The following is a 21,367-nucleotide window of genomic DNA, read 5'->3' on the forward strand; positions in this document are numbered from 1 at the left end:
AAACCAGTGTGGGTTGCACTGGGAGCAGATGGGCAAAGTGTCTTGCTCAAGGACACGACCCTGAAGTTGATGACAACCGAGGTACCCCGCCCAGTGAACCTTGTGGTCTACATAACATGTAATGATGGTTCTTAGGTCAAATTTTGCATGGATAATGTTTTAAAGACCGTTTTCAAGCTGCTTTCTGACTGTCTCTTTTCTCAATGCTCCGTTTTGTGGGGGGGGTCTTTTTTTACATGCCTCCACTTTGACAGCGTTTTTTCCCCGGCAGCAATGATGTTTTTTTTTGGCTCTTCCATATCAAGTCCACTGACAGATATAATTTCTAACTTACGCTACTTTGTATTAGAAAAGGCAGAGGATTCATGCACGCACGAGACAGTCTGCCCCACAGCCACAGGATAGAGAAAAATAAAGAACTTACTGACTTCAATGGCGGACTCGCGCAAAGATCTTTGGGTAATTTCTACCATTTATCGAGATATACGCTAACGTCACAGGGCAGAAAACATCACTGGACAGAGCAATTTCCTAACGGCTCGTTTGGAGGAACATGAAGAAAGGCAAAATTATTTCATAAATATCTCAACAACCTCCATGGTTTGTTTCAAAACATCCTATCAGGTAAGAAAAGCTAGTTTTGCAATATAGGACCCCTTTAAGTTCTCAAATTAAAATGAAAGAGGAAAAAAAGCTCTGCTGACCTGTGAGAAGAGTCCCCATCACACTGATGGCCAGTCGAGCCACACTGAGAGATTTTGGTAACGCATACTGAGTACACAAGTAGGACAACAACTGGATGGCAAAAATCTGTTCAAACAGGGACACAACATTTAGCTGACAATACATTTTACTTACTTTTTCATTAAATTGAAAATATGCAATTGAAGACATAATGAAAGCCGAAGAAAAAATTATTAAATATTTAACCTGCTTCTCCAGTTGAGGTTGAGCCAGCAGTTCGGGGATGAAGTCTAGACAAATGTGCATGGAAGGAATTCCTGCAACTGTGAGAGGCAGCAGAGCTTGAGGGTAACCCTGTAACACAACAAGAATGAGGTGGACTTAAAACCAAATATATTATATAAGTTTATATGACAATTACAATACAATTTATTTGGCTAATGTTGAAAAATGTAAAAGCACAATAAACAATCATACTTATTTAACACATTCAAAGCAATGTGGCCTTTAATAAAACATTGCCTTGATTAGGTGTAGGAACATTTATTCATTATTCTTTATGCATTCAAAGTCTTTAAAGGCCCTACACAATTAGAAACATTTTCAATGAGCTTACAACACTTCACACAGTCATTATGTTTCCATGCACTAAATGACTCCGATATCTCAAATAATTAGGTTTTTTCTATTTTCACACCTACTGCTGAGTCCCTGTTTCCATGCTCTATAACTAATGTGAATGTTGGCCATACACTGTGTACATCTTTTCATACAATTTTTCAAAAACCTAACATGATCAGATTAAGGTGTTTCTAAGTGTTTAAGAAAGCTTAATTTGAGTCAAATTGCTTGATAAATCAGACTTGAGTATATGAAAACATACTGAATCTAAATCCTACTTAATTTTAACATGAAACTTCAACAGTTACTAGTGTTCCCAATGCACATTTAAAATCAATAAACTTAATGCTGCTTGAAAATCAACGTACTTGATGCAACTTTAAAATGAATGTACTCAATGCTATACTTTTACATCAATGTACGCAATTGTACTTTAACATCAATGTACTCAATGCTACCTTGAAAGCCACAATGCAGAATATTATTAAGTAGCAAGGTAACACTATTGTGGCAGTTCAGATTGTGTATACTGCACTATTCAGTCATCCACCACCACATTGCACTTAAAATATTTTAGCTTTACTTTATTAGTTTTTCTTTTTTGCAAATTTGACATATTTTGGGGCTAAGTTAATTGTTTACACAGTTTACGAGGCTGCCTAGAGGGCGCTAACTTTCCAAAGTGTTGTGAAAATTATATTCCGCCTTCTTACATCTTTCAGCACATAATGACATAACTATGCCCGTACATTAGATGCATTAGCTTTGTTTGTTGATCACTAACGTTAGCCATCACTGACTGTATATTCTATCATAACAACTACATGATTGCAAATTGTTAGTTGCTTCGCTTGGACTGTTTTCAAAGGGAAACTGCACTTAAATTTAACCTATAGTTCACAATCATTTTGAAAGACGGGACGCATTTTTTAATACATTCTAACTCGTAAATAAAAGTCTGCTTACAATGGAGCCAATAAAACCTAATAAATAACCACAAAAAAAACGCCAACATTACTCCATTTACATTTTCCAACTTAAATTTTAACCAAGTATTCGTGATATTGTTATTATAAACACTATCACCGACCAACTATTAACATACTTGCCAACCTTGAGACCTCCAAATTCGAGAGATGGGGGAGAGGGTTGGGGGGTGGATTGTTTGGTGGTAGTGGGGGTGTATATTGTAGCATCCAGGAAGATTTAGTGCTGCAAGGGGTTCTGGGTATTGTTCTGTTGTGTTTATGTTGTGTTACGGTGCGGATGTTCTACCGAAATGTGATTGTCATTCTTGCTTGGTGAGGGTACACAGTGTGGCGCATATTTGAAACAGTGTTAAAGTTGTTTATACGGCCAGCCTCAGTGTGACCTGTATGGCTTTTAATCAAGTATGCCTTGCATTCACTTTTGTGTGTCTATACAAGCCGCATATATTATGTGACTGAGCTGACACGCTGTTTGTATGGAGGAAAAGCGGGCGTGACGACAGGTTGTAGAGGACGCTAAAGGCAGTCCTTTTAGGGCACTCCCCCAATATTGCTGTCAGGGTGGAAATCGGGAAAAATTTGGTAGAATGGTTGCCACGGGAGATTTTCGGGAGGGGCACTGAAATCCGGGAGTCTCCCGAAAAAATCGGCAGGGTTGGCAAGTATGTATTTATAGCGGTACCGTGATCACTAGTTTGTGTGCCTATATTGACATTATTTGCTGGTGAGCTGCTTCCTGACCTCGATGTTCGTGAAAGTTTATTGTAGATCATAAATCATGCCTCTCACCTTGATAGTAGAAAGATAAGGAAATAATCCGACAAATTGGTACAATGTGACAGCCAATTTAGACCCGTGCTTGATTTTACCCCTTTTTCTTTGCGAGGATCCATCCATTTTCTACCGCTTATTCCCTTTTGGGGTCGCGGGGGGCGCTGGCGCCTATCTCAGCTACAGTCAAGCGGAAGGCGGGGTACACCCTGGACAAGTCTCCACCTATCCAACCTATCCCCAGGTGCATGTCTTTGGAAGTGGGAGGAAGCCGGAGTACCCGGAGGGAACCCACGCATTCACAGGGAGAACATACAAACTCCACACAGAAAGATCCCGAGCCTGGATTTGAACCCAGGACTGCAGGACCTTCGTATTGTGAGGCAGACGCACTAACCCCTCTGCCACCGTGAAGCCCCTTTGCGAGGATTATTAGTCATTTTAATCTAAACAGGGATATAACACTATCCTATCAGTCAGCATTCTAATGACAGCAGACATTGTAAAGTAAGTGATGTATTACTATGTTTGTTGGCTCTCAGAAAGTCTACAATTAGCAGTAATCAGTGATGTCGACGAAGAAAAAAGTATAAGTGTTCTGTTTTTTACATGTTGTTTTACTTACAGTGTGCATATAAAAAAAACCTTGATGGAGGTGTTTGGAATGTTTTTAAGGGCTTTGTTGGCAGAATAGAGTGACTCCGATAGGTCCACTGCAAGCACACTTCTGATGTACAACCCCGTTTCCATATGAGTTGGGAAATTGTGTTAGATGTAAATATAAACTGAATACAATTATTTGCAAATAGTTTTCAACCCATATTCAGTTGAATATGCTACAAAGACAACATATTTGATGTACAAACTGCTAAACATTTTTTTTTGTGCAAATAATCATTAACTTTAAAATGTTATGCCAGCAACACGTGACAAAGAAGTTGGGAAAGGTGGCAATAAATACTGATAAAGTTGAGGAATGCTCATCAAACACTTATTTGGAACATCCCACAGGTGTGCAGGCTAATTGGGAACAGGTGGGTGCCATGATTGGGTATAAAAGCAGCGTCCCAAAAAATGCTCAGTCTTTCACAAGAAAGGATGGGGCGAGGTACACCCCTTTGTCCACAACTGCGTGAGCATATAGTCAAACAGTTTAAGAACGTTTCTCAAAGTGCAATTGCAAGAAATTTAGGGATTTCGACATCTACAGTCGATATTATCATCAAAAGGTTCAGAGAATCTGGAGAAATCACTCCACGTAAGCGGCATGGCCAGAAACCGACATTGATTGACCATGACCTTTGATCCCTCAGACGGCACTGTATCAAAAACCGACATCAATCTCTAAAGGATATCACCACATGGGCTCAGGAACACTTCAGAAAACCACTGTCACTAAATACAGTTCGTCGCTACATCTGTATGTGCAAGTTAAAGCTCTGCTATGCAAAGCAAAAGCCATTTATCAACAACATCCAGAAATGCTGCCGGCTTCTCTGGGCCCGAGATCATCAAAGATGAACTGATGCAAAGTAGAAAAGGGTTCTGTGGTCTGACGAGTCCACATTTCAAATTGTTTTTGGGGAAGTGAACCATCCAGACTGTAATCGACACAAAGTTCAAAAGCCAGCATCTGTGATGGTATGGGGGTGCATTAGTGCCCAAGGCATGGGTGACTTACACATCTGTGAGGGCACCATTAGTGCTGAAAGATACATACAGGTTTTGGAACAACATATGCTGCCATCTAAACGCCGTCTTTTTAATGGACGCCCCTGCTTATTTCAGCAAGACAATGCCAAGCCACATTCAGCATGTGTTACAACAGCGTGGCTTCGTCAAAAGAGAGTGCGGGTACTTTCCTGGCCCGCCTGCAGTCCAGACCTGTCTCCAATCAAAAATGTGTGGCGCATTGTAAAGGGTAAAATAGGACAGCAGAGACCCCGGACTGTTGAACGACTAAAGCTCTACATAAAAGAAGCATGGGAAAGAATTCCACTTTCAAAGCTTCAATAATTAGTTTCCTCAGTTTCCCAAACATTTATTGAATGTTGTTAAAAGAAAAGGTGATGTAACACAGTGGTGAACATGCCCTTTCCCAACTACTTTGGCACGTGTTGCAGCCATGAAATTCTAAGTTAACTATTATTTGCAAAAAAAAAATAAAGTTTATGAGTTTGAACCTCAAACATCTTGTCTTTGTAGAGCATTCAATTGAATATGGGTTGAAAAGTATTTGCAAATCATTGTATTCCGTTTATATTTACATCTAACACAATTTCCCAACTCATATGAAAACGGGGTTTGTATTTACTAGTTAGAATCCTTACAAAAAGAAAATAATCTTTCTTCTTGTTTTACATAAGGATTGTGAATAATAGACAAAATTCCCCCAAAAAAGTGTTGTTCCCCTTTAAGTATGTGTACGCACTCCCTACATGTATCCATGTACGTCTGTACAGGCCAGCGGTGAGTAATTAAGTAAATAACATGTATTTATGTAACATCTTTCACAGACATAAATTCACAAAGTGCATGACAACACAGTTCATATATCAGAAATTACCAGTACATACAATATAAAAGGCCAAGACAACACAAAAATCCTAGCGGGTATAGAACAGCTAATTAAAAGCCTGAACAAATAAATGAGTAGGAGAAAACCTTCAGCAGATTCTGATCCACAGACCACAGAGCCCGAACAGGGGTGTAAAGCTGGATCAGATAACTCATATAAGAAAGAGCCAGACCATGCAAGGCTCTGAAGACTAGAACCAGAATTCTAAACTTGATCCTATAAGACACTGGCAGCCAATGAAGTTCTTTTTGAATAGGAGATATGTGGGTCTTCCCAATAGCACGGGTCAGAATTATTGCTGAGGGCAGTATGGTGGAACAGGGCTTAGTGCATGTGCCTCACAATACAAAGGTCCTAAGTAGTCCTGAGTTCAATCCCGGGCTCGGGATCTTTCTGTGTGTAGTTTGCATGTTCTCCCCGTGACTGCATGGGTTCCCTCCGGGTACTCCGGCTTCCTTCAACCACCAAAGACATGCACCTGAGGATAGGTTGACTGGCAACACTAAATTGGCCGTAGTGTGTGAATGAGAGTGTGAATGTTGTCAGTCTATCTGTGTTGGCCCTGCGATGAGGTGGCGACTTGTCCAAAAAGTACCCCGCCTTCTGCCCGAATGCAGCTGAGATAGGCTCCAGCACCCCCCGCGACCCCAAAAGGGACAAGCGGTAGAAAATGGATGGATGGATGGATGGATGGAAGAATTCTCGCTGCAGAATTTTGCATTAACTGCAGTTCCTTCTTGTTCAGACATGAAAACAAACTATTAAAATAGTCTAAATGCAAACACAAAAAAGCATGAATGATAAGCTCCAAATCATTCCATGACACCATTTTACAAAGTTAAGAGATTCTCCTTCGTTGAAAGGAGCAGTTCTTTTTGTCAACTGCTTACAGTAATCACTAAAGACACATCTTTGTCAAAGATAACAAGCACATTTTTAAAGTTTGGCTTAGTAGACTAGCATAAATCACCAAAGTACTGTTTAATCCATAAGTGAGTGAGGATCTATTCGCTGAGATATCAAGCATGAATGCCTTACTAAATCCACGGCTGAACAAGCAATTTTAATTCAATTTAATTAGTAATTATAAAAATATAGACACTTTAAAACTTTATATGTTCTGTAAAACCACTAATGGTAACGTATTACAGTAAAGTATTTGTCTTATTTTCCATTATGTTGTCGTAATCAAAGTAGATATTTACCGAGTAATTCGTTCCTGGGTTAATAGGATCTTCCGTTTCCATTGCGATGGAGCGATTGGTTACATGTTTTTCATGTAAAATGTATTTATAAACTATGCAGATAAAGCAAAATATCGTCATATTACAATATCGTAGTACTGTATCGTATCATGACTGATACAGATGATACATATAATTAAGTCCAACAATACTAAATGTTCTGTAGTAAGTTTGGTGCTATCAGCAACTTTTGACACTATTTCACTGAGCTGAAGTAAACTTCTTAGTACAAACCCTGTTTCCATATGAGTTGGGAAATTGTGTTAGATATAAATATAAACGGAATACAATTATTTGCAAATCATTTTCAACCCATATTCAGTTGAATATGCAACAAAGACAACATATTTGATGTTCAAACTGATAAACATTTTTTTTTTTGGAAATAATCATTAACTTTATCAGTATTTATTGCCACCTTTCCCATCTTCTTTGTCACATGTCGCTGGCATCAAATTCTAAAGTTGAGAAATTCTCATCAAACACTTATTTGAAACATCCCACAAGTGTGCAGGCTAATAGGGAACAGGTGGGTGCCATGATTAGGTATAAAAGCAGCTTCCATGAAATGCTAAGTAATTCACAATCAAGGATGGGGCGAGAGTCACCAATTTCTAAGCAAATTATCAAACAGTTTTAGAACAACATTTCTCAACAAGCTATTGCAAGGAATTTAGGGATTTTACCATCTACGGTCCGTAAAATCATCAAAAGGTTCAGAGAATCTGGAAAAATCACTGCACGTAAGCGATGATATTACGGACCGTTGATCCCTCAGGCGGTACTGCATCAAAAACAGACATCAGTGTGTAAAGGATATCACCACGCAGGCTCCAGAACACTTCATAAAACCTTTGTCAGTAACTACAGTTGGTCGCTACTTCTGTAAGTGCAAGTTAGAACTCTACAATGCAAAGCAAAACCCATTCATCAACAACACCAAGGAACGCCGCTGGCTTCGCTGGGCCCGAGCTCATCTAAGATGGACTGATGCAAAGTGGAAAGGTGTTCTGTGGTCTGACGAGTCCACATTTCATATTATATTTGGAAACTGTGGACGTGGTGTCCTCCGGAACAAAGAGGAAAATAACCATCCGGATTGTTATCGGCGCAAAGTTCAAAAGCCAGCATCTGTGATAGTATGGGGGTGCATTAGAGCCCAAGGCATGGGTAACTTACACATCTGTGAAGGCACCATTAATGCTGAATGGTCCATACAGGTTTTGGAGCAACATATGTTGTCATCCAAGCATTGTTATCATGGACGCCCCTGCTTATTTCAGCAAGACAATGCCAAGCCACGTGTTACAACAGCGTGGTTTCGTAGTAAAAGAGTGCGGGTACTTTCCTGGCCCGCCTGCAGTCCAGACCTGTCTCCCATTGAAAATGTGTGGCGCATTATGAAGCGTAAAATACTAAAGCGGGACCCCGGACTGTTGAACGACTGAAGCTCTAAATAAAACAAGAATGGGAAAGATTTCCACTTTCAAAGCTTCAACAATTAGTTTTCTCAGGTCCCAAACGTTTATTGAGTGTTGTTAAAAGAAAAGGTGATGTAACACAGTGGTGAACATGGCCTTTCCCAACTACGTTGGCACATGTTGCAGCCATGAAATTATAAGTTAATTATTATTTGCAAAAAGAAATAAAGTTTATGAATTGAACATCAAATATCTTGTCTTTGAAGTGCATTCAACTGAATATGGGTTGAAAATGATTTGCAAATCATTGTATTCCGTTTATATTTACATCTAACACAATTTCCTAACTCATATGGAAACGGGGTTTGTAGAAACAATCTAAAGATCCAAACCACATCGCTACTGCATTCATAACTATTTGGTTCAATGTTTTGTTCTCACCTGAAAATGGACCAGTTTGGCAATATTGGGGTCAGCAATGAACATCTGATGTAGGAGACAACAGATGAGACATTGAACTTCCCTCAAATCACTGAGCAATCCTCCCTCAGAGTCAGCATCCTTTAAAGACTCCTTGGCTCTAAACTTCAGGCTGTGTGGCATTTTTGCTGGCTGAGTGCCTCTGATGCTCCTCAGAAGACTTTCTGAGTTTGATCCCAGCTGCTGCTCCTCTGAGGTCGGCAAGCACACCTCCAGAAGGATCTGTACTGCTGCACTATCCTACAAGAAGACAGGAATTATTAGTCATGATTGTATGCTTACTGAAGACAATATATCAGTATCAGACCTGTGCTGCTAAAAGAGCGTTCTTCAGCTCCTCCCGGGTGACCTCCGGTGTATCTGGCTGTCCAGGTACACCCAGGTTCGAGACCGTCTGGCTTTGTCGGTCAAAGTCTGCTGTCTCCTTCAAGTGGCTGTGCAGGTGTGCTTTAGAAGCCAGCAAGTAACCATTCAGCATGTGAAGAACAATGTCCATTAAAGGGGGACACCTAACGAAGTAGGGGAAAAGAAACACCCATCAGAACTTCATTTGTCATGGCCAATTATCGGAATTATATGATGACATAATTTTGACTAGAAATCGACCAATATATTTTTTCAGGGCCGATACAGATTATTAGTTATTAAGGGGCCGATAACAGATAATTTGGAGCAGATATTATTTTACAGTAAAAGTGACATATTGGGGTAAAATTTTTAATAATACTATTACAAAATTCTACCCTTAACTTTCTTAAAATATTAATGAAGCATGTTAATTTAACAAATGAGTAAATACAATCTAACAAAAACAAAAAACATCTCTTATGAAGTTAAATACACATTTTAATAAATAGGTTGCTCCATGAAGTTTTACAAAGTAAATAAAACAACGTTAAATAAAATTTGCCAAAAATGTGACTGTTAAATCAGTTGGTAACACCAATTAAGCAGCACAAGATTATGGTGCAAAAAGCAAAGCCGTTGAGCATGCTCTCAGATCCATCAAAGGCATTAATTAGGTAGAAATATCATAAGTTACATTAGGGCTGGGTGGTAACCGGTATTATAGATAATACCGGTATATTTTAAAAAGTGGTATATATTTGAGACATACTGCTATCTTTTGATGTGCCTTTGCTATAGCCGTTTTTTCTTCTCTGCGCTGGATATAAAGAATTTTTGCTCAAGCTTTATACTCACTCTCACTCCTTTTAATGCTCGGCTCAAACTGCTTGACCATCGTGTAAATTAAGCCAAGAAGAAGAGAAACGGATATGACGTCATACACAACCCAGCAATAGCATAACGCTTTTATTTTGAACCCGGAAAAGTGTGTGATTGGTTTGAGAAAGTCTCTTGACATGCTCTGATGTCTTGAATGAATGTGTATGAATATATATACAGTCGTGGTCAAAACAGCTAAATTTTTGTTCCATCTGACCACAGAACTTTCCTCCAGAAGGTCTTATCTTTGTCCATGTGATGTCAGATGAAACAAAAAATTAGCTGTTTGGCCAGAATACCCAGCAATATGTTTGGAGGAGAAAAGGTGAGGCCTTTAATCCCAGGAACACTATTCCCACCGTCAAGGATGGTGGTGGTAGTATTAGGCTCTGGGCCTGTTTTGCTGCCAATGGAACTGGTGCTTTAAATGGAACAATGAAAAAGGAGAATTACCTCTGAATCTTCAGGACAACCTAAAATGATCAGCCTGAAGTTTGGTTCTTTGGCGCAGTTGGGTGTTCCAACAGGACAATGACCCCAACCACACCTCAAATGTGGTAAAGGAATGGCTAAATCAGGCCAGCATTAAGGTTTTAGAAAGGCCTTCCAAAAGTCCTGACTTAAACGTGTGGACAATGCTGAAGAAACAAGTACTTGTCAGAAAACCTAAAAATTTAGCTGAACTGCACCAATTTTGTCAAGAGGAGTGGTCAAAAACTCAACCACAAGCTTGCCAGAAGCCTGTAGATGGCTACCAAAAGCACCTTATTGTAGTGAAACTTCCCAAGGGACATGTAACCAAATATTAACAATGCTGTATGTATACTTTTGACCCAGCAGATTTGGTCACATTTCCAGTAGACCAATAATAAATTCATAAAAGAACCAAACTTCATGAATGTTTTTTGTGACCAACACGTAGGTGCTCCAATCACTCTATCACAAAAAATAAAAGTTGTAGAAATGATTGGAAACTCAAGACAGCCATGACATTATGTTTTTTACAAGTGTATGTAAACTTTTGATCATGACTGTATATATAAATGTAGATATGTGTATGCATGCATGCTTTGGAGCCCCTGCCTCGAAAGAAAATAATGTTTGACTTGATGCCCTTTCAACTTGCCTTGGTGCCCTAACATATGAGCTGAGCTCTCCTTTAAGGTAACAATTGCCTTGACCTTAAAAAGTTAAATTTGAGGCCAGCATCTGACCCAACCAGTCTTAAATGGGCCCCTCGGATTACAAAAAGGCAGACGCTTATTCGATGATTGCTACATTTAAAATTAGTAGAAAAGGTGATAATAGATATAAATATTACTAATCATTATCAATATTAAAAATAAAGACAAAATACATTTAAAAAGTCTGGTGTCGATACATGTGTCAAAATTCTCAATATTGGTGCCGGTCGATAATCGGTCAACACCTTAAACAGAAACTTTGACATGGCACTGCCATCCAAAAATGTTAGGCAATGTGTGGGAAACACTACCTGTAGACCCTTTGGTCACAGCGCAGCACAATGAGAGGATCCACCATCAAGTTGTTCTGAGAGAATGTCTGTTGGCCAAGTAACGTTGCTGAAGGTTGAAGTGCGTTGACGGTCATCACCCAAAGCCTGCAACACAATATCACAATGTCACACTACTGTTGGAGTAACATAAACAATAAAATATAAAACACTCTTGGAAAAAGAAAGAAGTAATATGGCTACATTGATGCAAGTATTCAGTAGGAATTTCATGACACTATCCATAAAATAATGTAATGCGGAGCTATCCACTAATGTCTTCCTCCTTCAACAATTCCTGCTATGAGAAGATTATTTTACCAAGTCTCTTTTCATGCCTCGAGATTTTTTTTTGTCAAAGAGCTTTTGCGGATCAATAGTGTATATTTTCAGATTTTTGGAACTATGCTGACAGAGATGCTTTTAACTCACTGCAGCTCAAGGTCAAAGGTGCAACAGTTGTTGTTCCACAAATCGTCCTTTACTCCACTTAGCGTGTCTCACAGCAGCTTAACACAGACTTAAGAGAAAGGTCCCTGACCCAAAAGGTGAAGATAACCTCCTCCCTCCTCACTGAAACAATAGTCTCATCAAGGTAACTAAGAGCCAACCATAGACACTTGCTGATCTGTCAACAGAAGCTTGTATGCAGATTACAAAAGGGTCTTTTCAGCATGTCCAACAGTGAGGCCACTGATTCAAGACATATTACACATAGGATGCAGGATTAAAGACTTCAACATTCACAGTTTTTTCAAAGAAATAAATAAGCATATGATAAGCTGATTTTACACAGTATAGGAGATTTGAGAGGCCTAAACAGGGAGGGCTGTTTTTAGACACGTCACGTCGACCGCTCTGAGAAAGTTTAAGGTGACTGAATCCATAACCAATGATTAGACTAAGAGGTTGATAGTTGAACCATAGTTATTTGAATCAAATGAAAAGACAGTCCTACGAACTATTATCTTATTAATGACTCATTGATTTTTTTTAAAAAATCAAGCTTTCCTTAACATCACTGGCACTAATGTGGCTGAAGAAAAAGTGGCTGATAATCCATTCCACCAAATCTGTTCACTTAACATCTTCATTAAATACAATGTATAAATGCACAATTCCATTATAATTCACTTTTAAATATTGTTTTCTATTAAGTAAAGTTTCCTGCACAAGGGCCAATATATGTAATGAAAATCATTTTAGGTGACTTTAGGCGACCTTGAACACTGAAATATAGAATGATTGTGAAGCTTGTTACTAAACTATAGTAAAATGCAATAATTTAAATCCTTCATAAATTTTGTATTTTTACACATTTGTGTAACTTCTTATTTTAACTACAATTAAATGTCCGTTCATAAATTTTTTTCTTGCAGGTCAGGATTGTAAGAGCCGTAATTTCAGTAATAAAAAATCAGCCACTGGCACCTGCAACAAGGATCTTCATAAAATTAAATGGACATGTGTATCATGGCAGCCCGCACAAAAAAGGCTCAAGAACCCATGTTCCAAAACAAACAGGAAGTCGGCCATTTTGGTGTAAAACTAGGGGTCGTACTTTGACGGACTGGTCTATGTGACTGACCAAATGAGCCCACACGAAAAAGACATGGAGTAAACAGATGGGTGATGATAAATTGCAAACCAACTCAGCCTTTGCCTTAGGATGTGGGCGGAGCCTTTGAGATCTACCAAACAACACATAACCTGAATAACTCAGCTCCAGACATTGATTATATTTGGTGTGTATGATGAAAATGACACCCTGAAGTGCCAGGTGATCATACCAACTCATAGTAGGCGGAGCCTGGCGGTGAAAACTGTTCCATGCTACTAGCCATCAAACTGTCAAAACCAAACCTCAGATGATCGGATGTCCTTCTAATCCTAAATGATCAATCCCCACCTAGTACCAACCTCGTCATGTCCGTTGTGTCCTGAGCAAGACACTTCACCCTTGCTCCTGATTGGTGCTGGTTAGCGCCTTGCATGGCAGCTCCCTCCATCAGTTTGTGAATTTGTGTGTGAATGGGTAAATGTGGAAGTAGTGTCAAAGCGCTTTGAGTACCTTGAAGGTAGAAAAGCGCTATACAAGTACAACCCATTTATTCATCATTTTTTTATCCAAAATAAACTGGAAAAAACGTCCCCGGCCAGCTGGACCACGCGCACGACTGTCCATCGAGTGAGTCACTTTAATATTGCTCATGACACATGCAGAACCTCATGCGTGTTATTACAACTGCATACGCTGTCGAGCGAGCTTTGTACAAAGAAAACATGAAATGTGGGCTAATACTTTACAGATACTGTAATATGATTGTTCATGTCTTTCAGTCAGTACAAATTGGTGTCCTGTGTGATTTGCATTACAAATTCAAATGTGATTCAGGTGCTGATGTAGAAGCTATCTTATCTCTTGCCCTAGCTAGCTTTTTTTTGGCCAATACCAAAGCATGCCTGTATGTTACTCTTCTGGAAAAAAAGAGTTTCTCCGTGTTAACTCTTACAATAACAATGTCGCTACAGCTTGGTTATTATACAGGTTATGTAACATAAATGAGGTATTGTTGGTGTTTTTGAATGTATTTTTAAAGTGATTTAGAAGTAATAATAATAATAATAATGGAATAGATTTATTTCGCACTTTTCTATTATTAGATACTCAAAGCGCTCACAGTCAGTCACAGTGAATGAATCATTTACTTGGAATGATTCATTGAATCATTATTCATTCACACTTGGTGGTGGTAAGCTACATCTGTAGCCACAGCTGCCCTGGGGTAGACTGACGGAAGCGTGGCTGCTAGTTTGCGCCTATGGCCCCTCCGACCACCACCTATCATTCATTCATCATTCATTCATCATTCATTCACCAGTGTGAGCGGCACCGCAGGCAAGAGTGAAGTGTCCTGCCCAAGGACACAACGGCAGCGATTTGGATGTCAATAGGCGGGGAGCGAACCTGCAACCCTTAAGTTTCTGGCACGGCCGCTCTACCCACCACGCGATGCCGCCCCTAAGTAGAATTGATTGCTCCCAATAGCCACATAAAACGAGTCGATTTTTACACATTAGACTGAAAAAAAAAAAACCCAAACGTATGTATTTTTATCTTTCATAAGTATTGTGTACGATTCCAAGTAAAGTGCAGTTCCCCTTTAAATAGTTGGAAATTTGTATTAGCTGTAGACTCTGTGCTGCATTGTTTAGGAAGAATGTTAAACTGTATAGTTTCTGTTAAAATAAAATTACTTTCCTTTTTATTCTACATTGCATTAATTTGGTCGTATATGCTTGTTAATTCACTCGGACAACTTGCCATTATAATTATGCTTCAGTGTACTCTCTCCAACATATACTGTAACTGTGTCCAATCACGTACCTGCGGGGCATCACAGTGTTGAGGCCCATCCAAAGCTTGTTGAGGGTCTGCAGGATGCGACGTGGTACAGCAGGTTCTAGCAGCAGAGCCATGCTGGCAGTGAGGGCCTCTGAATAAGGGATCAGGTCTCCGGGTGTGAGAAGTGTCAACTGCTCTAGGATTCGCATCAGCCTGGGACTGCTGGATGGTAACTTCTGGAAGGCTGGTCATGACAAACGCAAACAGATTAATCAATTCAAGTCTGAAACTGTGAAACATTAATAAATCAATGCATGATATGTGACACACATTGCATGCAAAAACAGACAAACTAATTGGTTCCTGATGTGCTGTTTTTTAAAGCAGGAAAAATAAGAACTTTCTAGTGAGTGCTCATTGGGCAGCGCGTGCCATTCTCAGTCACATGGCCACTTTTAATATGATTTGCGTATTTATAAGGTCTGGCATTGCCGAGCCACACGTACGTTTGCGGTCAATTTCAAGTAAATTGCGATGTAACAAATGAAAGTGTTTGGATTTGTGCACGCAAACACTTTCATACTTGTGCATGGGAACACGTTCATACAGTTGTGATCAAGATTATTCAACCCCCACACAATTTTGGTGTTTTAGCAAGTTGGACATTTATTCCGTATTTTGTTTATAGTCATATCAAATACAGATGTGTCAAATAGACAAATGCAACTTAAATTGTAACACTGTATTTTACAAAATACCAAAAAAGGAAATTTTTCTTAATATCTAATTGACAAAATTATTCAACCCCTTGAAAATCATAACTCTTAAGAACAGAATTTGAATAGGGTCTTTTCAATCAGGTGTTGAAAACACCTGTAGATGTGATTAGAACCATAACGAGCAACAATTAAACTGATTGAAAAAGACTGTGACGCTCAGCTTCTTGTAGAAGGTCAATGGTGTATTTGCAACATGGTGAAGTCCAGGAAGTGGTCAAAGAAGTCAAGAGAGGAGGTAATTTCTCTTCATAAGAAAGGATATGGATATAAGAAAATAGCAAAGACATTACACATTCTAAGAGACAGAGTTGGGAGCATAATTCGCAAGTTTAAAGCTGAAGGCACGGTGGAAACACTACCTGGGCGTGGTAGAAAGAGGATGCTGTGTGTGTACAGTGGTGAAAAACCCCCGGGTAACAGTTGAAGAACTACAACAGGACATTGCAGAGGGGGGAACGCAGGTTTCGTCACAGACAAGAAGGCGCACACTACGAGATGAAGGCCTCCATGCCAGAACTCCCAGGCGCACCCCACTTCTGACTACCAGGCAAAAGTAAAATAGACTCCAGTATGCCAAAAATTATCTGGACAAACCCCAAAGGTTTTGGGAAACTGTTCTATGGAGTGACGAGACAAAAGTGGAACTCTTTGGGCCTATGAATCAACGTTAAGTCTGGAAGAGAAAAAATGAAGCTTACAAAGTAAAGAACACCTTGCCTACTGTTAAGCATGGTGGAGCGTCAATCATGCTCTGGGGCTGTTTCTCTGCCTCAGGTACCGGGAATCTCCAGCGCGTTCAAGGCATTATGAATTCTATTTCCTACCAGGATATATTAACTGCAAATGTCATGAAGTCAATGACGAAGCTGAGGCTTGGGAGACGTTGGACCTTCCAACAGGACAACGATCCCAAGCATACCTCCAAATCAGCATCAGAGTGGTTGCAGAAGAAGGGCTGGAAGACTCTGGAGTGGCCTTCACAGTCGCCAGACCTAAATCCTATAGCAAGCCTGTGGTGGCACTTGAAGAAAGCAGTTGCAGCACGCAAGCCCAAGAATATGAATGAACTGGAGGCCTTTGCCCAAGAGGAATGGGCTAAAATAACTGTAGATCGTTGCAAGAAGCTTGTGTCCGGTTATGTATTACGTTTGAAGGATGTAATTACTGCCAAAGGGTGTTCTACTAAGTACTAAAGATGCATGTAACTAGGGGGTTGAATAATTTTGTCAATGAGATATTAAGAAAAATGTCCTTTTTTGGTATTTTGTAAAATAAAGTGTAACAATTTAAGTTGCATTTGTCTATTTGACACATCTTTATTTGATATGACTATAAACAAAATACGGAATAAATGTCCAACTTGCTAAAACACCAAAATTGTGTGGAGGTTGAATAATTTTGATCACAACTGTACATCAGAATTTTTATTGACATAAACCGTTTTCGGGACTTTTAGTAGGAAAGCCATGCAACTCTTTGTACATGAGGCCCATGGTCTGCCAAAGAATACAGATTTGGGATCACTTTTGGTGACTTTGTGGCTGCACTAAATAAGTATTCAGACCCCTCTGTCTCTTTCAAAAAAACATCTACTGACATTTTCTGGTCGTAGTGAATACTTTTAAAGACTAAAATGAAGGTTATTAGTCTTTATGGTTTGTACATTTCTAAAACAATATCAACAGTGCATTTGCGATCAAGTCAGTGCTTTTCCCAACAAGCAGCAGGTGCTGCTGAGGGCCCTCCATTAAAAAGCACTGACACAAAACTTGGTTACATAATACTACCTGTGCTGATGTTAACAGTAGTAAACAAGCCAGCCTCATTTCAATGCTAAATCAATGCAGACTGGCAACCTGCAACAAGTGCTTGTAGGTAGGCACACAGTCTGACACTCTTTTTAAACTTTACTGTCAACCTTAACAAGCCAACAGCGGCCCTTAGATAACAACAAGGCTACAGGAAAAACAATAACCCTTACTCATTATGCACCAATCAACCTTCACAACAAGTGATATGCATTTACGAACATCGGAGTTATGAGCATCGACATAAAACAAGCAAGTCTGGTTTTTTTTTGCACATTCTCTGTGTTGTATTGTTGCTGGTTTAGCTGCGATAAGTTTGAAAATTTGTTGAGGATTTGATTTATTTTGAATGTATTAGTGCATTAGCATTTTATTTATATTGTTGAAATATTTAAATTACAATTGTACTCAACTTGAATGTCACAAAATTATGTAAAAAATAATTAGGTCAGCAAGGCATTGAAAACAAAAATGTTTAGGTTTTGCATTTTTCAAGTGCCGACTTGTACCCTTTAAGCATTGGCGCCGATTCAAAAGTATCAATTTGGTACTAGTATTCGTAAAAATGTGAACAATACCCATTTCTACTCACAGACTTGTGAAAAAATTAGTAACAGATTAAAGTTATTTTGTATTTGTAAACATTTTTGTTTGACTTTTCATGTTTTTTGCCCAGATGTATCATAGCTAATTATTAGCAGTGAGCGATACTGCAAATGTTGGTATCAGTCCAATACCAAGTAATTAGAGGGGCAGCATTGCCGATACCAATACTTTTTACTTGAAAATGCCTAACCAATAAATGATTCTCTACTTTTGCCTTTGACTAACTGATTATGATAATAATAAAACACAGGACAACAATATTAAGCCAAATAAGAAAATCAGATTCAGATTTGAAGGAGGCTGGAAATCATAAAAGTGCATGTTTTTGAGTTCCAGTAAAACCATTAAGATTAATTTCAACTGACTGAATATATGATATTAATTTAATCCCTTTGCTAAATTACATCTCTGACCACAAATTACACTTTGAAAAACCACAATAATTAAGGCTGGGAATAACTTCCACTTCTAGAATTTGCTACCTGGATATTGTTGAGGCTTTTAAGAGGCCTCTGTCAGTGACGTCTGTCTCTGTGCCAGGGGGTCTGGTTTGGGTTTGAGGAGCTCCCTCCCTTTGCTTTGCAGCTCAGCATTTACGTTTGGGTGTACAGCGTTTGTAGTGTTACCACATGATCATATAGCTTTACTGCATAATTCACAGCTCGCAGTTTCTCTGTATCGTGACACTGTAAAACAGCACCACACAGCACTCCTCACCAACTCATTACTGTCTCTGCCCTGACTGTAAAGCAGCGGGGGAGAGGGATAGGAGGGGACGGGCCTAGTGGGCCTGGGTGAGTGGACTCAGAGATGGAGAGGAGCGCTGCGCATAAGAACTGAGAGAGATGTTGCGCTCACACAAACTCTGTGAAGAAATCTGAGTGATCTGCTGCACCTACAGTAGAGAAACTACAACAAAAATGTCGACTTCATCACGCTAGTATTGAGCCGATACCCATACTCACATTGGTATCGTGATGATTGATATTTGAATCGATCCACCCCCCTCCTACTAATTACGGAAAAGTCGTCTTGCACCCAGCCCCAACAACACAATAAATAGATTGCAGTCCTGTGGGAAACACCGTTCTAAAAGATCAATTGACAGTATGCTGTTTAGACTGAAAAAACTCTCTCCAAACAGTTTCTATATTAATCTTAGATGTTTGACAGCTCTTCAAGTGAAGAGTAAAAAATGATAAATGTGAACTTCCAATAATATTATAATTATATAGCCAGGTGTTCCTGGATCCAGTTTCAATAAATATACATTTAGTATTAAATCTAAACTAAAACGACAAGTTCTAAACAAGTTGTTTGATGTGAACTATTAATAGACAAATAATGCAGGAATGTATGCTAGTCTTTTAACCTATGATCACTTGATGATATCACAAACATGGTGCGCACCCTGGTGGAGCTGGCTCTGACTGTATCTGCAGGTGTTGCTGGGGAGCATCATCTTCCTCAGCAGGGGCAGGGTACCCGTCACCTCCTCTTCACACACCCAGTCTTCCACAAGACACAGGTGAGGATAGTTGATGGCCAGCAGTCTCAGCAGCGCAGAGTGCAGGCCTGACAACACAAACACATTTTGTTTTCACCAATTTATTATAAGTAAGAATTATAAGTTATTATTTTTTGTCATGCTGCGTCATTTTTATATTCTCACCCCCAAGCTCCTGTTGCAGCCCCTGGGCTTGGGTAACTAAGTACTTTATGGGAATCTGGTCCATCAGTGCTGCAGAATATGATTTCGGCTTTTTCTGCATTAGAGCTGGCAAAAAAAGGAAAAAAGTAGCAACAGAAGTTAAGAAAGGACAGACAAGTCAAACTAAGGGTTTTCCGATTTTTAATCTGTCTGATGTCAGCAAAAAATAGTGGGTGATATGGGCTTACATGTAGTGATGTGAAGTGAATTATATGGTGTCTATGGTTGGCACTTAGTTACCTTGATGCAGGTGGGTAAAGTGTCTTGCCCAAGGACACAACGGCAGTGACTAAGATGGTGGAAGCAAAGATCGAACCTGCAACCCTAAAGTTGCTGGCACGGGCACTCTATCAACTGAGCTATACCACCCGGTATTTAAAATGGCCTACAGCGTGTTTACTATTGCAAAGCTGGACAACCAGTTAACAACTAAATGTCCTCCATTAAACACACACAGTTGATATTTTCTTGTATTTTAGTCAAGTAATTAACAAAATGTAAATATGTTAGGCTATAGGCTACACAACAGCTTAACAGAAGCTATACATATGTAATAAGTGCCCTTCATTTGACAATGTTGAAGTCAAATAGAATAGAATAGAAAGTACTTTATTGATCCCTGGGGAAAATTCAGCACCACAGTTCGCTCACAATAGAAAAACACTTAGGTATTTTTTTTACATGTGAATAATATAAATACAGTCTATTATACAGCATTATATAATAATAATAATTATTATTATATATACAAATACTTCATATTTCTCAATTTAAAAAAGGGTCAAATAGTTATATTTGCATATTCCTTACACATACACAATCTCCAATGAAGAAGCGATTTAGAAAGTGTCCAGTAACAATCGTGTTCCCATCATTCTCTTACTGCATCCCTCCACTTCAATTTAAAGATTGCACAAGTCCATTCCAGACATTTAAGTTAAGTAGGTTAGAGTTTTTCATTGCTACTGCTGTTCCTCTGTTTGAGTAATTTCACTTGATCAAACATTTTTTAATATTCCACACTACAAAATAAGAAAAGTATGTATAATCCTGCCGATATCATGTTAGATTAATATCAGCCAATACTCAAGACTCCAATATCGGTTTTGTATTGGAAGTGAAAACGTTGTATGGGGACACCTCCAAAGAAAAACATTTCACACTACAAAATAATACGAGTATGTTTGATTCCTGTTGACAGTGTATCGCATCATTATCGGCATTCACCAATACTATTATTGTATTACACCACATGTCCCCTTACATAACCATCAATATATCCTTATTCATGGGTATCGGTTTGGGAAATGGGGGTTAGTGCATGTGCCTCACAATAAGCAGGTCCTGGGTTCAATCTCCGGGCTCAGGGTATTTCTGTGTGGAGTTTGCAGGTTTTCCCCTCCGGGCCCTCCGACTTCAACCCACCTCCAAAGACATGCAGCAAGCGATAGGTTGACTGGCAACACTAAATTGGCCCTAGTGTGTGAATGTGAGTGTGAATGTTGTCTGTCTATCTGTGTTGGCACTGCGATGAGGTGGCGACGTGTCTAGGGTGTACCCTGCCTTACGCCTGAGTGCAGCTGGGATAG

The 21,367-nt window shown here is 39.3% G+C and overlaps 1 protein-coding gene across 1 annotated transcript in view; it reads right to left on the reverse strand.

Annotated features, from left to right (window-relative positions):
- Positions 1-21,367, reverse strand: part of ints2 (integrator complex subunit 2) — a 65,063-nt gene that overhangs the window by 2,848 nt on the left and 40,848 nt on the right. The window contains exons 16-23 of the mRNA XM_061898201.1: positions 19,740-19,844; positions 19,478-19,642; positions 14,917-15,118; positions 11,511-11,636; positions 9,096-9,297; positions 8,750-9,028; positions 931-1,038; positions 705-810 (exon numbers count right to left, since the gene is read on the reverse strand). Of these exons, the coding sequence (XP_061754185.1) occupies positions 705-810; positions 931-1,038; positions 8,750-9,028; positions 9,096-9,297; positions 11,511-11,636; positions 14,917-15,118; positions 19,478-19,642; positions 19,740-19,844 (1,293 nt within the window). The remainder of the gene's footprint in view (positions 1-704; positions 811-930; positions 1,039-8,749; positions 9,029-9,095; positions 9,298-11,510; positions 11,637-14,916; positions 15,119-19,477; positions 19,643-19,739; positions 19,845-21,367) is intronic.

Source organism: Nerophis ophidion, linkage group LG04 (genome assembly GCF_033978795.1).
Source record: "Nerophis ophidion isolate RoL-2023_Sa linkage group LG04, RoL_Noph_v1.0, whole genome shotgun sequence".
Lineage (NCBI taxonomy): Eukaryota > Metazoa > Chordata > Actinopteri > Syngnathiformes > Syngnathidae > Nerophis > Nerophis ophidion.